At 41.5% G+C, this 16,841-nt stretch overlaps 1 protein-coding gene across 1 annotated transcript in view; it reads left to right on the plus strand.

Annotated features, from left to right (window-relative positions):
• Window positions 1–16,511, plus strand: part of UBALD2 (UBA like domain containing 2) — an 85,780-nt gene extending 69,269 nt beyond the window's left edge. Inside the window, exon 3 of the mRNA XM_078654582.1 lies at window positions 15,000–16,511. Coding sequence (XP_078510708.1) covers window positions 15,000–15,329 — 330 coding nt within the window. The 3' untranslated portion in view covers window positions 15,330–16,511. The remainder of the gene's footprint in view (window positions 1–14,999) is intronic.
• Window positions 16,512–16,841: the final 330 nt, after the last annotated feature.

Here is a 16,841-nt window from a genome sequence, read left to right on the forward strand (position 1 = left end):
TGTGGCTCTGTGTGTGTGGCTCTGTGTGTGTGGCTCTGTGTGTGTGTGGCTCTGTGTGTGTGTGTGACTGTGTGTGTGTGACTGTGTGTGTGTGGCTCTGTGTGTGTGGCTCTGTGTGTGTGTGGCTCTGTGTGTGTGTGTGTGGCTGTGTGTGTGGGGCTCTGTGTGTGGGGCTCTGTGTGTGCGACTGTGTGTGTCTGTGTTTTTGAAACCTAAATAAAACACGTTATTTGCAATGTCAATAGCTCAAAGTCGCGTAAATATGCGAACTATTGCATTACAAATGCAATAGGTCTAGCATTTGCGAGAGATTAAGCTATTGGAATTGTAAATGACAATGCCATTTATTTATCTGTTTTAAAAACAAACACATAAATAAAATTTGTCATTTACAATGCCAATAGCTCTAACTTTTGCAAAGGCGAGACTGTTGCATTGTAAATGCTTGTTTCTTTCTCTGCTGTGGAGTCCTCCAGAGGCAGAGACAACTACACTAACTGGGTAATTTTTCTAAGAAGCTCATTCTGACCGAGACATTTTTGTAGCTTGTTAATTTAATGAATGTTGAGTCCATAAGTGTGCGTGCGTAGTACTATTGTGACTGATAGTCTTTTATCTATCTGTTGTGCATATTGCAATCACCTGCGAGGATATCCAGGCGCTTCAGCCGGTGTGTAGGCGTGTGGCCTTCACAGAGTTATTCGAAGAACCAGGTCTTCAGCGTCTTGTGGAACTCAGCAAGTGAAGTGGAAGCTCTGATGTGTTGTGGGAGGTTGTTCCATGTTTTGGGTGTGATGTAGGAGAACGAGTGACCGCTTATTCTAATTTTGTCAATACTGGGGGGGTGTGTGAGTGACAGTGAGCCTGAGTGTAGGTCTGCTGGTCTGGTGTTGTGCAAGGCTTTGTGCGTGCGATGAGTTTGAATAGGCTGTGAACGGGGTGCTTGAGGATTCCAGATTATTGTATTGCTGAGTGGAGTCTGCTTGTGATGAATGCTTGCGTGATGGTTCGTCTGTGACGAGTGCTTGCGTGATGGTTTGAAAGTCTTTCATAGCATCCATAGGATGTGGAAGCAGACAGTGCTCGCTTTCGTAATTTGTGCCATCCTGTTGAGCTTGTGGTCCAGGATGACTCCTAGATTTCTTGTGTTGGTGTTGCCCCTATCGCTATCAGACTATATACTGGCATGGTACAGCCACCTCGGACTCTTATTGAGGAACTGTCAGGTCGTTCACCAGTGACTGGTTTTTTTCAGTTCTGCCTCTTCATGGTATCTATACAGGCTCAGATAAGATGCCTAATGATTTGAGGGTTCAACACTGAAAATGTAATGTACTATTTGTCCTTTTTGTGAATCATAAGCTTGCTTTATCCCCGCAAGTACCTAAATTCACTCTTCGCTTTACTCTTGATAATACAGTGACGTACTAAGAATTCTGTTGTTAAAACTCCCATAGAATCAGTCAGAAATATAATATTAATGATTACCATAGAAAGTGAGGCGCCTTTCTTTCGGACCTCTGATAACGATAATACAGCGAGCCACTCAAAACTTCATTTTAAATAATAGCAGACTCACTCTGACCTCTACTCCAGGTACAACTCAGACTTGCAAAATAAGGCGTCTCTCTATAATGCTGATATTTGTACTTTTTGCTCATTACGATATATTCCAAAATGTATTCTTAATGCTACCTTTAGTACCAGATGGCTTCTGTTGATAATATCCAGAGTAACTCCAAGCCTTGCCCTGATTAATAAACTCGCTCTTAACTCTGCTCCTTCTAATACCCAGTGTAACGGTAATTCAGCAGTGAAGGCATAGCAGGGATTTTAATGGGTCACTTCTAATAAGGGCCCAAGCTTCTGGCTGAACCGTGTTTTAGAAAATATTTGTCTTACTTTCTGTAACCATATTTTATAGAAACACAATTGTATAGTACGTTCACGTCCGCCACAGTTGTTACGACCGTGTCTACCCATGATCTGGAACCAAATGTTCCTTAAGGATTGTAGGCACGAGCACCTGCACAGTAGTCTGACTCTCCTTCACGCTTAAGCACAGCTACATATTTGCAGTGATACAAATTATCACGCACCCCAAACATGTCTCACGTAGACCACTCTACACTCCCCAACACCTCTCCACTGAAACCTGCGTATAAGCATGCTATCTCTTACTCCTTTTGCACCATTATATCCTGAGATATAGCATATATAAAATGAGTAGAGCACAACACGGGTCATCCTGCACAATGCCAAAAACATTTCCATGTTGGCCAGAGTACAAACCCACACGTTGCCAGTCAATTGCATTTGCTAAAAATGCATTCCATTGCAACATCCCTGAATTTGTACTTCCTTTGTACGGGCAATCTAAAGAGTATAAGATTTTCTTTTTCGTAGTTTTCAGGGATTTAATCCGACTGGATGGAAGGAGTTGTAGACTAGAATGCGAGTCCAAGTGAAGGGTATGGTTGTAAATTAATTTACATACTGCACAAATGGCAAAATACCCTAATAGGGTAGAACATAACAAACAATGTATTATAATATAGTATGAGCTAGCCTGACATGCACTAAAAACAGAGCTTCTAAGACAAACACTTTCTTAAAAATTACCACTCGTTTGTTTAAGCATCTGGATCTTCAAACAATGTAAGTATCGATCTAAATGATAAAATAACAAGTACCAATTTTCAAGAAAAAAAATCTGGCCTTTTCTGCTTAAATTACAATTATAATTTATCTTGGGAAAAACACTTGAAAAGCAACCTTTTGTTGTTCATCCTCCTTCTGAACTCGTTCTAGTTTATCTGGATGTGCTGCAGCACCTACTGCGTACCCAGTTCCTGCCCTCTGCACTCGAGTGAATACAGTTCAGTATATTGTTGGTGTGAGGCCGGTTTGACAGCACTGCCCAGAGCCACACGTCCCCTGCAGCAGCATTGCAGGCTTTCTTGAGGCTGGCTGTCGGCGTGACGAAAACCTGCTCGGCAGGTTAGTGGCCTTTAGATCCCATGCTGAAAAGCTTGGCCTCTCAGCAGAGAGACTGACAAAAAAGGTGCCATTTTGTTGAGAGCTAATGTAAAACCATAATCTACAGTGACACCGCGCTAAATGGAAAAGAGAAGCTGAACATGGACCGCCTTTCCCTTATCCTCGGGCAGCCAGCAACGTTTCATACCGTCTTAATCCAAAGACCTGGTATTTGCATAAAGTGACTTCAGAATTGCTGATGGCACCTCGACGAGTAGTGTTACAAACAGCATGGGGTTCCACAGAAAGTAGGGGTCGTAGGAACCATAGTATAGATCCATGCACAGCATAAGTGAATATTTGGTTGCAGCTAACTTTGTGCACTCTAGGTACGCAATAGGGATGGACGTAACTCGCAGAATTTCACTCCATGGTATTTTGCGAAATTATGTAAAAATTCACCAAGATTCCACAAAGTTTCGCCAGCGGGCAGAACTATGCACGTGGTGCTGCGATTTCGCGCCGGTAGTGTGTTCTGTGCTGAAAAACTAGAAGGAATGGTGGCAAGCAGTACGCAAGAATGCGCGGCTATTCGAGTTGATTTTGCTGCCGCTAAAGTAGGAAATATGCGCAAGAAGCTTTCCTCTGACCGTGACCGCCAACGCCAAATCTCGCTTGCATTTCTAGATCTCTTGGGCAAGAAAATTCCACTCCGTGGCAATTGGCGAAATTTGGCAGGAATTTTGCCTTAAAAGAGCAACGCAAAACCGAATGAAGTGTCCCGCCCGGGATTATCACCCAGGCTTCAGGCGCTCTGCCATCGGTCAACTGTCCACTTGCGTCACTGGCCCTTTGATTTGCAGATTTTTTTTGTAAAGTTTTTATTTTGTGTGTGTGTAGTCCAGACTTTAAACAGGAGCTGTCGGGGCAGTGCCCGAGTAATACTGGTTATACACTTGATACCCAGGCTAGCCAATAACTGAATACGTAATTGGGTTCTCTTTGCTGTGAGTACAGGCCCTCCAGGAGCATAGTCTTGGCTCTTGTTCTCGGCTCACATGCTGCTAGCACGCATTTCTCTCTCTCCGCCCTGGGCACCAGCACTTCTAAAAATAAGTTTAACAGAAGGAGCCTCGCTCTTGTGTGTGTGTGTGTGTGTGTGTGTGTGTTGGGGTGACTCCTACCCGCTGTTGTGCTTATCCGGTTATGACCACTCTTGGTTTCTCTGCTTCCTGTTGGTCTTCCTGGCGTGTTCAGACAATGACAGGAGCTCCCCCGAGGGTCTCTTCATTCTCTAGAATTCCAAAGTGCTTCTTACTATAAAGCCCGCCGTGAGAGCTAAGTGAATGGCAACTGTTGGGGGCTGTGTCATTCCTAAGTAGACGTACGCAGGCGTCACTGTCCTTCGGGGTTTTCAAACTATGTGCGACCACTCCACGGAAAAGGGTGACAAGTTACTTGTACATATGTGGCTCTTAACACACTGAAATTCTTGTTCTCCTCGCCGCATCTGCATTGCCGAGATCCGAGGGTGCTGAACAGTGCAAATGTCATTATATATTGCGTGAGATATACACTTTTTTAAGCCGTATAGATAGTTTGTGTGCTTGCAATAGGTGGATTGGGTATTCTAGTACTGAGGGTTGCAATGGAGACACTAAATAATGTGCCTGTTCCTAGCATAGTACTCCCATTAGTGAAGTGTCTATTTACTAATCTTGGCTATCGTGCCTGGGCGAGGTATCCTGCGCTATGACTGAGTGTGGCACCCCCTGGTCCCCAGCTCCATCTTGTAATGTGGTCTGTGCAGTACATGTCCAGGCTCTTGCATGCAGCAGAGCAGCCATTTGTTGACTTAATACCCATCATGATGGCTGCTAGTGTAGACCCCTGCTGCGCACATTTTTTATATAGTAAATCCAACTAATTTAGAACATGTTCTTTTCCAACACAAAGGAGCCTTGGTGCCGAATAAGGACACAAAACGTGCTTAACAATTTTTTGTGTGCCTGCTGTGCCGCTTGTGGTGCAGCATGTCTGAGACTAAACACAGACTGCACAATCATTCCTCTTTGCCACAGGCAAGTTTTGGAAGGAAGCTGCACAGGCATGTCTTTCTTCGCCATCACACACTGAAGTAGCGTTGTAACTGCAGCATGGGCGTGCCATTTCCATGACAGCGGTGCAGATTAAGGTAAATTATTTTGTTTGACACTACACCTACGTCCTAAGAGTCTGTTGGCATGCTTTGAAAAGTCTGCTAATGTGCACCTCAGGCTCTCATCTTTCAGGCTGCTTCATTTAGAGACAGCTAAAAACATATCTGTGGTGGCAGGAGGGTTGCCTGGTCGTCTGTGCAATTAGTAGAAAACAAATCTGCATTTAACAAATTTCTAAATCAAATTATTTATTTAAAAAGTGCACCAAAAATCAGAAAAGCCTCAAACTGTTTATTTCACAGGTTATGAATCACCCTTAATGTGATGGACATATTGGAAGATTTTATTAGAATGCTTCAAACGAATTTTTTTAATCGGTTTTGTATAGCGCCCGGTTACCCTAGAGCATCCCTGCGCTTTTGACCCCTAGCGACATCCGACATAGCTGAAACGAGACAAATAAAAGTTTCCTGAGTACCTTTTAATGGCATGAGTGTAGTGCATACATGGAATTGCATTGATAGATTTTGCCAGCTTTGAAGGGTAAGCTTAAGGCACAGGATGTATGTCCGAAGATGGTCCTGAACACAAGAATTACCATTGTGCAATACCAAATTACTTTTGCGATGTACCAATACCCCCTCGGGTAAACTGTCTTTAGTCTCAGTTGCCTCCATGCATCGCTGTAATCCAGCGGATCAATTTCATCTACTTCTGACATCCTCACCTCCTTTTTAGGTCACGCCTGCAACCTTGCATGCTTGTTTACAAAAAGGGCATGGATCCAAACCAATGCTTATTGATTGTTGGCTTAATTACCACTTTCTTTGCTGCCTCCTAATTGGCCAGCATATGCCAAGCGTCACTTTCTTTCCTTTCTGTGGAGCATGGACCAAGCACAGACTGATTCAGCTTAACTAGTGCCTATCTGCCGCTGTGATTGAGATACTATTTCTTCTCACTCCCTTTTGTGAGTGGTGCTTCTTTCCTCACCCACCCACCACGTCTGTGTTGCTTCACCCTGTCCCCACTCATCTCAGTCCTTGTTGCTTGCCCATACCAAACCCCACTTCCCCATCCTTGCTTGCAAATCAGGTCCACTCCATTGTACAGGCAACTCATTCATGCCTTACATCACATAACCATTTTTTCAGGGCTTGCCACTGCGGACGTCTCACTCAAGAACTCTGTAAATGTTTGTTTTGCTGACCAATGTATGTCTGTGCTTGTCAGCTGGGTAGCAGTAAGAAAATACGTCTTGGGAATTACATAAAGTTTTTGTTTCCAGCTGTTTTTGCCTATTATTTACAATGCTGTTTCTCTCTTGGGTTTTTGGAAAGTGAGAATAAAATGTCTTCCCCTATGACTATGCTGAAGCACTACTGATGACCTCACCGGTCATTTCGGACTGCCTTATCCAAGGCTGGAAAATTAACTATGACGTCATCTCTGCGTTGCTGCTTATACCAGTATATTCGTTCAGTGGTTTGCCTTGGCCATTTATTCCTTTAGCATCAACATAACTCAAAAGGCCCTGCCCCATTAAAGATCATACTTAAACCGAAAAGAGAAGTGACTCACGGCCAGAACTTCAAGAACACGTCACAGCTGTATTACCAATGCTCACCAGTGAATAGTTTTGAATAAATTACTTTTATATAGGCATATCGTATTTAAACAATAATTAGAACATTGGAATATTGGGAGCTTCTTTGAAGACAATGGAGTGCTCCATGCTTCTACGGGCCGGTAAAGGACAGCAGAGCAAATTCAAATGTTTTACTAAGGCCTCTGGGAGCTCGAGGGGATTTAGATCCCCTTGAGCTTCGAGGGGCCTCTGTTTTATTTGTTAGAACATTCTGCCCTCTAGTGGCAGAATGTTCTAATAGACGTATAGCCATTCGTAGCAGGGCTATACCGGCTATTAAAGTCATGGTCCCTTGCTAAAGTCTCTTGCCTTCTGCTCGGGCCTTTAACGTGGGAGCAGGTCTTTAATAGCCGTATAGCCCGCTATGGCGTGCTATAAGGCTATAGTATGACTTATTATCTTGAATGACAGAGAAAATAAAAGATTGCACTTAGTTGCTTATGTTTTGTATAAGTTCTGAAATAAAAACCAAATTTCATCTGAAATCTCTTCTGTTTTTCTCAGGTCTTGTTACAAACCTTGGGGGTCAGCAAATAACTGTTTTTTTAAATAGCTTGGTATAAAATATTTCCTTAATGTTTTTTTCTTTTTTTTTTAAGAACATCCCTTTTGATAGGGAAATATATATTTGTATGCGTTTTGTATAATGGTGTAGGTTATGGAGGAAACCACAATAATGACAATGCAAATTGTCTCCAGCATGTAGTATTGAGTTAGGGATGTGAAGCCACGCCCACTCTCCACCAGTATTTGTAATTGGCTTGTGTGGTTGTACTTCTTAAATGCTGGCTTCTGATTCCTTCCTCGCCTTCCTTAGTACCTACCGCCTTGTCTTCATTTGAAACCTTCCATGGCGACTGGCCCTTTTAACTAGATGCCTTTTAAGCTTATTTAAACTAACATTTTAATGTTGCGATTTCCTAACGTCATCCGTCATTTAGAATTGGCTGTGATTCTTGTTTTTATGTATCTTTTATGGCGCTATTGTGCCGAATTAAAGATTATAAATGAAAATGACAGGCCCTTTTACTTCCGATGTTACACGGTACATCTTAAGTCTGTATGCACTACTTTCTTTAATGAGTTTTGCCCTTCGGCAGGCAGGGACGTGCTTTCCTTACATTCATGCGCACTTTCCCGATTGTTGCATTCGGTGTGCCATGCGCGCTTTCACTTTCCCGACTTTTGCATCGTTTGGTCTCCCGATCCTGCGCTTGTTTTTCATCCTTATTTTTTTTATTTAAACCTTTCACTGCAATCCCAGTTTTACCCTCCTTTTAAACCTCACCCTACATGGTTCGACCACTTTCCCTATCCGTGCTGTACTACAGCAGGCAGCAGCCACATCATGACACCCCCTCCCTGCGTTTTCATGAAGCAGGGGTCGCTAGTAGGGATTTAGACGGCCTATATAAACTTTATGAATGCTCAAAGCAGCCAGTCTGAGAGCGCCAGGGCCAGTGTATTCTCTTAAGTGTGACGCCGCCAGTGGTGGTGGGGAAGATGCACGGGGTTTCCCGATGTGGGAGTGAAGGGAGCAGGACCAAGAGACTTGTGCGTTTTGTACAGACGGAGTAGGGGGCGGCCCACCTGCCAGTAGCGAGGGGCTGCTTCTGCTCGGCGGGACCGAGAACCTGTCTGAAACACAGACATGCCAGGAGGTTGTGGTTCCTCACCTCCATAAAATACATATTGTTTTGCAGTTCCATACAGCGCGAACTCGATTCAAATGGTATTTGAACGCTTTACATTACCATCAGTTACATCACACGAGGTCATATATATATTTATTTTTTTAGCACACATTCTTTTTTCCTGTCAAAGGCTAGGAGAGTAAGTGATTGTGGCTCAAATTCCTGTGAGTTTGTGCAAGACTCGAACCTGAGTGCTGAATTCGGATGCTCTTGCAACTTACCACAATTGATCACTGAAGCCCTATTCTCCACAATTGATCACCGAAGCCCTATTCTCCAGCACGAGACACCGGTGAACCCACCCGTTTCTTACAGCTCCCTGTGGCCCCCGAGGGCTCCACATACAGATGCCAGACATTCCTCTACCAGTACACAGAATATAGAAACTGCCAACACTTAGTTTTCGCTTGTGAAGTGATAACCGCTTTCTGGTGTGACGGGAAAAACTCCCCATGGTGGATTGAGGGGTCCTTAGCAGGATGCAACTAAAATACGTTCCCTTTACATTTGAAAGTGAATCAGTGATGTTTCTGAAATAGAACTAAACCTCGAATCTGAATTATTTAAAGTATCTTGTTTTGGTCTCTGGGGTGTGTGTGTGGGGTGGGGGGTAGATGAAAAAGGCAGATGGGACTGCACGTGAGTTTTTTTGTCATCTTGGGTGCAGTTATAGAATTTTTAATCGCTTTCTCTTTGACCTCAGCTCTGAGGTATGGCAGCGTTTGAGCCACCCACTGACAGGGAACCCCATTCACAAGTAGATATTAGACTCAAAACATCCTCCAAAACCAGTTCCCCTCCGAGATTTCGATGAAACTTGAAATTACCTCCTCCGCTTCATCTATCCAGTCATTACCATTTTGCTGAAGCTGAATCTCATCGGCAAAAAACACTGACAAAGAAATTAGGTCAAGAAGGCAATACCTGTTGGCTTTGCCAATGCTTGTTACTTCCTGCATTTACTTTTTGTTCTCTTGCTACTATCTACACCAGCCTTTTAATAGAATCTCAGCTTCCTCTCAGGACCGAATTGAGAGATTCTAATCAAATCAATTTATATCTCTATACCGTTGTATTCTTAGTTGTTTAAAAAAATAGTAGTGCCTAGAATGGATTTAGTTTTCAATGCACCTCTGTGGCTCTTCAACTGGTCTGAAGCATCTACACAGGTGGAAAGCGACTGTATAGAAACTAAATATTATTAGCAGATTAATACAGCATGTATACATAAAGCAAAATATAAAATTGCACATTTTACAATGCTATGTATATGAGAAGAAATTTGACGTTATAAATGAAATTGATATACCCTTAGCTTGACTCTCGGCACAAACACATGTACAGAAATTAGAATGTAGTATGAACAGTTAGTGGCTCCAATTAAAGCTCTGGTATGTTTTTGCCAAAAAGAGTGTGGAAGCAGTGGAGGGGCTATATGCAAGGACAGTGCGGGGGATTTTGCTTTCCTGCTTCCTTTTTCCTCAACCAACTCCCAATGAAGCACACACAATTCCTGAATGCATTCATTTACCGCAATACTTGCTTACCCAAGCACTAGAAATTCCAAGCTTAATCTGGATACTCTCTTGGCTAGTATTACGCATTCACTGCCGCTAAAACTCAGTGCTTCCAATTAAAATTCTGATCAATACACTAACAATAGACAACTGGTTGCAACTATGAACTGTAAAAATGTTAGATCCCTTTATTCTAAGCACACGAATCACCCTGTTAAAAATAAAAAATAAACATGTCTGACCTCTACAAATTAAAAGGAGATATACCTTTACATGACACTAAAATTAGCATGAAAGAAGCTATGGCTGTGAGATGGATTTGATAACGGTTACGTGCTCTCCATCGGACATAAGAAAAATAGGCATCACCATAGTTAATAAAAAAATAAAAAGAAAGCCAATATCACGGTCAAATCAGACCTAATTGATGAAAAAGCAAAGCGTTTCCAGACTCGCTAAAGATGTCTGGGGATTCTATTTCTTTAACATACATGCTAAAAAATGCTGATGATTACCCCCGCCCCTAATTCTGGCCGAACCTAAGTAATGAGGTGAATTTGATCCTTCAAGCCACATGAATACTGCTAAGCGGAGAGTTTAACTTACTGGTGTATTGTACTTTAGAAAGATCATCAAAGTGCAGTTTTCCCACAAAGGACATACAACATTTAAAAAAAAATCTTTGCCCTAAATATAATTTGAAAAATACATGGAGGATACAACATCCAGACTGACCACACTTCTCATTACTTAATCAGTCTTTCTCTAGAATGTAATAGGCTTTTGAACTCGGGCAATCATCTCCAATCTGTACACTATGCAACATTTGAAAGAAGACTTATTTCAGACAACTCTTGCATAACTCTATCCATTACATGGAACACCTCACAAAAATCAAATGTGGAGCTTGAACAAATAAATCCTGAAAACCCAAGAGAAAATTAAAAATATAAAGTTAGCAATTTCCAACTTCCCCTAAGACCATTGTATACTGCTATATCCATAACCATCCAGGGTGTTTTAATCTTCATAAGAATGAATGTGATCAAAATCAGAAATGAAACCCCTGGAAAATGTAAAAAATTAAATTAAACACTTTGAAATGCAACATACGTGGTAAACAATTAACAATCTCTTGGTTTCAATGAAAGAAATATGAATATAATGAGGTTTTAAACACCTGAGCTGGTATTTGGATAATTAGGCAAACATTAGTGTAGTTAATAAAAGCAAACTGAGCTGGGAAATGACTGTCCTACAATATAAAATTAAAACGTAACACCCTAAATATCTCTGCCATCAAAGGCAAAATGGACATAGTCCACAATGGACATCAAAAGATCGCTGAACCGTCAGGTATTTCTAAACTGAATTCTGCCTAGATAAGATGATAAATATTCAAGATTGTGAACAATATCGAACTAATCTAAATCTCCCCACTCTGAGTGAATGTCTCTTTAGAGACCGACACTGAGAATGCCAACCAATTCAGAAGAGGTTAAAACTATCATTGGACAACTTAATTGGCAAGGCGGCTGTACCTGACAGATTTACCTCACAATTTTATAAAAATTCCTGACTTCTTTTACATAATCCAATTTTAGATCGATTCCATCACTTCTCCACTATCGTAGAAATTGGAGGCGCAGAGGCTTTAATTGGTGTTACCAAAAGAAGGCAAAGATATGACACTAACCAAAAACTGTAGACCTATATCCTCAGTAAATCTGGACAGTTACATTTATGCCAAAACTCTGACCAGTAGGTTGGAAACAATTTTATGATATGTGAAAAACAGTCTTCCCAGTGAAAACTCTAGGTTTATTTCCCTCATTAAAGAAGGAGCACGACTAACCACAACACCAAAGGAAGTAATTGTATTAGACGCAGAAAAGGCCTTTAACAAAGTAATTCGCCTGTTTCTTAGGGCTGTCATACACACATTTAAATTAGGTAATAACTATATTAAAATGGTAATGGTCTTGAACACTGACCCTATAGCCAGGGTAAGAACGGGAGGAGAATTATCAGACTATCTCCCCGGCCTTGTTTTTATTACTAATTGATCCATTACTAAGCTCCATAAAAAAAAATGGACATCTGGGGTAGAAAATGTAACTATATAAAATAAGCAAGTTAAGACTATGCTGTTGACGACATTAATATATTTACAAGAATGATGTCTCCTCCATTTATGTTTAATGATCACATTTGACTTCTGCTCAAAGGTTGAGGGATATTCCCTGAACTAGGATTAATCCGAAGTAAGACCCTTAAACCTCTTATATTCCAAAGACATTTTCAGCATTTTAGGCGTAGCCTGGCAATCTGAATTCTTAAAATCTTGGTATAGAATTTCAGGACTACATATCTGAATCTAAAAAGCACAATGAAGAAAATAAACTAAATAAAATTTACGACCTACTAAAAGGGTTGTGTGTCCAATTCCTCTCCTGCAAAGTTAGAGGTGAGACAATAAATAGAACGCCTAAAATAAACTACCTTGGCATGATCCCCATTAACTTATCTAAATATTTGTTTCTCCAAATCAGACAAACCTTGAACCTTTTCATTTAAAAAGGTAAACACCTAAGAATCTCGCTCAAATTATGCCTCCCCAAAGACCAAGATGGACTTAACTTGGCACATTTCGATAATCATCATTGTTTAAGCAAGGGACACAGTGGGTTTCATCGTCCTTTCCAAGTATCCACTGTGGATTTAATTTGAATTTTTTTTTAGGATGATTGATTTTCCATTTCCTATCTAACACCAAACGAAATAACATCTGTATGCTCCGAAATCATTCTAGATGGCACCAAATATGCCATTTTGAAGATAGACTTGAAACAAAAGTTAAGAACTCTGACTGTAGTTTACTTTTTTGAAAATGAAATGAGAGCATTAAAATAAGTGGCTCTACCCTCAATTGGAACCACTGGATGATGAAAGGCATTTTCTGGGACAAGCCTCTTGGTTCTCATAAAGAACCCCCCACATTTGCTAATCTCCAAAACGCATTCTCATGCCAATTGCATTATTTTACTAAGACTCAAAGCTACTGTATTCAAACTTAAATGCTGAGCCCTTAATTTGTCAGCTTATAGCTAAATTATATCATGGAGGCCATCAACTCTCCGAAACCTAGTCTCTCCTCTGTCCCCAGTCTTCGAAAATTGCTTACAAGCTAAATGGGAGTTTGATATGTCCAATAATCAATGCTATAATACAACACAAATTAATTGGCTGAAAGCTTGGATTCCCCTTTTAGAAATAGTCATACTATCCATAGACCAGATGAATTTTACGGTAATACAACAAGCATGTATGACTCCATATCGCCTACTTAAAATGAAGATGAAAGACCAGTCCAAATGCCGGAATTGCATCAGATACGGGTGACATGGCAAATATTCTGTACAACAGCTCGCTGCTAAAAGATTGCTGGCAAAAAATCTGTAACTTTATTAATAAGGGTTTTCATGTCAATCCACTCAGAATTTGCCGAAATCGTAAATGGAGCCATTTGCCAACACCATACGGATCCTCCAGAAAGACAGACAGCTGCTCGATCTAATGCATACATTGGGTTTTAAACCCACTTTGTGTAACTGAAAAACACAAAATAGATTTCCTTTCTGTCACACCCTATTACTCCAGCCATCTTTTAGTTTATTCTCCTTTCTGACCTTCTTTCTTTAAATACTTAACCATTTACCTTCCTTTATTTCCGTTACTTGCCTCCTCTCTTTCCTCGCCTTCATACCGATACCATTTTGTCTTAATCTACCCTCACCTACCTTTTCACCATTTTGCAGAGGACACCTGTTTTTCTCTGGTTCCACTTTAACACTGCCACCAGCTTTATCCCGTTCATACTTCATTCTCTTTCACTCTTGGTGTTGTGGCTATTTAGCTATGGTTTCTTCATTCTTTCTTTTCTGACCTCCATTTTGTTTTTTTCCTTAGTTTATTTCTTTCCTCATTTTCTTACTCTTTACTGCCAATACTTTATTTTCGCCATCTATTTAATGTTTTTTCTCCTTCCCCCTTCAGGTTTTTTTTGCTTTTCTTTTCTGTATTTTTTTATTCTTTATTTTTCCTTCTTCTGATTTGTCCGCCATGTTGACTTTCTTGCTTTTTCTGCCTTCACTCACTTTACTATTGGCTTTTCTTTTTCCTTTTATCGATCATCTTTCTTTATTGTGCTCTGAGCCCTGTTTTTTTTATTATTTATTCAGCCTCCGTATCCAAACCCTCGTCCAGGTTATGAGTCTTATTAGTAGCTCCAAGGAGGTGGTACGAGTTGAGGGGAACACCTTCGATATTCAGTGCAAGACAGATGCTGATTTGGAAAAGTGCTGAAACTCCCTTGTAAGTCCCTGATCGATTCGACCTGTGGGTTTAGGTAGCGGAATCCTGTCATTGTTTACAATCAAAAGAAAAAAAATGGGGACGAGCTTGACAGCACCTTGTCTTGGACTAGTTTGAACTATGGCTAGGATAATCACTGCCTTTTCCAGCACTTCCAGGGGAGGGAGAACAGTTCCCAGTCCAGTGTATTAAGTATACCTTAACTTAGCTGTCTGCATCATGCCACAACTCTGCATTCATAAACCTATTCTTCAGTAGGCTGTCTGTGCTGGCAGGCTGTGGGTATCTGAGGGGAAATTAGAAAGTTTAATACAAATGAAATGAGACGTGCAAATATGTGGTTGATAAACTTGCTAGACTGCTTTTTGTCTGCAAGCTGGGAAGTTGTGGCTCGTTGGCTTTGACATGTAGCACCTGGTATTGGGTGCACTCCTATACCACCTTTGCTGATTACCTAATTAGAGTTCCCTGTCACTGCGCTCCTATTCCAGATTCAATTTATCGGCTCCTTACTACAGCCATTGTATCCACTCTTCTCCATGGCCAGTCTCAACATGAGGACATGTTTTAAGGTTTATCATCACAGATGGATGGTTTGTGCTAACTTGTGTTTGTCTTCTCTCCCTAGATGTGTACCCCCAGCAACACACCAGCTACGCCGCCCAACTTCCCAGATGCCTTGGCCATGTTTTCCAAGCTACGGACCTCGGAAAGCCTGCAGGGTGGTAACAGTCCTATAGCCTCTATGGCATGTTCTCCACCAGGCAGCTTTAGTCCCTTCTGGGCATCCTCTCCACCAAGTCAGCAGCCTGCATGGATCCCACCCTCCTCGCCAACAGGGCATAGTCTGCACCATCATCACCACCACCTGCATCACCAGCAACCTATGTGGCCCCCAGGAGCACAGCAAGGGGGCAGCCAGCAGAAAGCCATGGCCGCAATGGACGGTCAGAGATAAGACACAGCCCTTGAGAGGGCCTGTTGGGTGAAAGGGCCTGGCGGGAGTGAAATCAACTTGCAAGCCACGCCTCCTGCAAAAAAAAATGAACTGGAATATTTTGTATTTTTTCAAAAGCGATCATGCTAGTTTTCTTCCATAAGGTTAGAAAAACAGATTTTTTTTTTAAAGAGATATAACTATAATATATAAGTATATATAATGTAAAGGAATTCGCACCTTTCCTGCATTGCAAGGGAGGTGGCTTTTCAGTGACAATTGTGTGTGAACTTCCTAGCGTGAGGAAGCTACTCTTAAAAGATAATTGTGGATGCCCCACCACCATTAAAGGCAGCGTGACACGGGTCTCGTTTTGAGCAGGAGGAATGCTTGTAAGTTACACCACCTTCCTTTGCTTTTCTACTGCAGTCCTTCTTCGGTTTCAGTGGTGCCCTGCTAGCTGCAGATGAGTTGTTCCAGCAGGGGTTGCATACGTGACTGATGCGTATCCTGTCACCACTTCGACATAAGTGCGCAATGAGATTGACACTACTGAGCAGGGGGTCAGCTCCTTGTGCCCGCTGACCCACACGAAGAAGGTGGGGCTGATTGTTTTTTTTTTTTTTTTTTTTTTTTTTAACACAGCACGAAGCAGCTGGCTTTAACTCTGTTGAAAAGAACTATATAACTGAAAAGTGTGGAAGGTTTGTGATTCACCTCGGCCTGAAGCAGCCGAGTGCCTGACTTTCTAGCTCTCACCCTGGTGGATTACGGATTGAATTGGGTAAAATGTTGTACTTTGACTGCTTTTCATGTGGGTTGAACTTTGGTCTGTTCATCGGTGATAACACGTTCAGCACACCTGGCATGTAAGGGATGTCTGATGGAAACTTCGCTGACTTGGTGTCTGACGTGTCCATGAAGCAGTGGGTTTTGTTTTGTGAAAGTATCCAAGAAAGGGGGTGGGGGTGCCTATCATGCCTGCAAACACCAGGAAATGCAGGTGTGAGAAGTGGACAAAGGAATCCAAGAAAGCATCTTGTATGAGAATTACATGTGGGGCTGGCTTCCAGCGATGTCTGGTGCGTTTTCAGTTAAATTTAGTGTTTTTGTTCACTTTCCTGCTGAAAGTTGGTGAGTTTTTTGTACCATGTTTTTTAATTAGTTTGGGAAATTATTAAACTGCATCACCAACTTGGAAAAGAGAATAGCTCTGCGTGATGATTTGCCTTTTTTGCATTATCTACAATAGTTTGAAAGTTGTAGTTTTATTTACCATGCTCTTTTTCTTAAATCAAACCGTCCTATGCAGATTTTTTTTTCCAGAACAAATACCCTATGCAGATTTTTAGTTAATTTTGTACTCTTTTAATAGTAGTTCCATGTTTTTTTCTTGTCAGTTAGTAGGCTCGGTTTCTCTAGTGCCATGATGCCTATTGGGAGTGAGCTCTATAAATATTAACTACAGTAATGAGGCGCACCAAGGCAGTTGTTAGGATGACTGAGTTAGTTCCCGGGCAGTAATAGGCATTG

Source organism: Lissotriton helveticus, chromosome 7, assembly GCF_964261635.1.
Source record: "Lissotriton helveticus chromosome 7, aLisHel1.1, whole genome shotgun sequence".
NCBI lineage: Eukaryota > Metazoa > Chordata > Amphibia > Caudata > Salamandridae > Lissotriton > Lissotriton helveticus.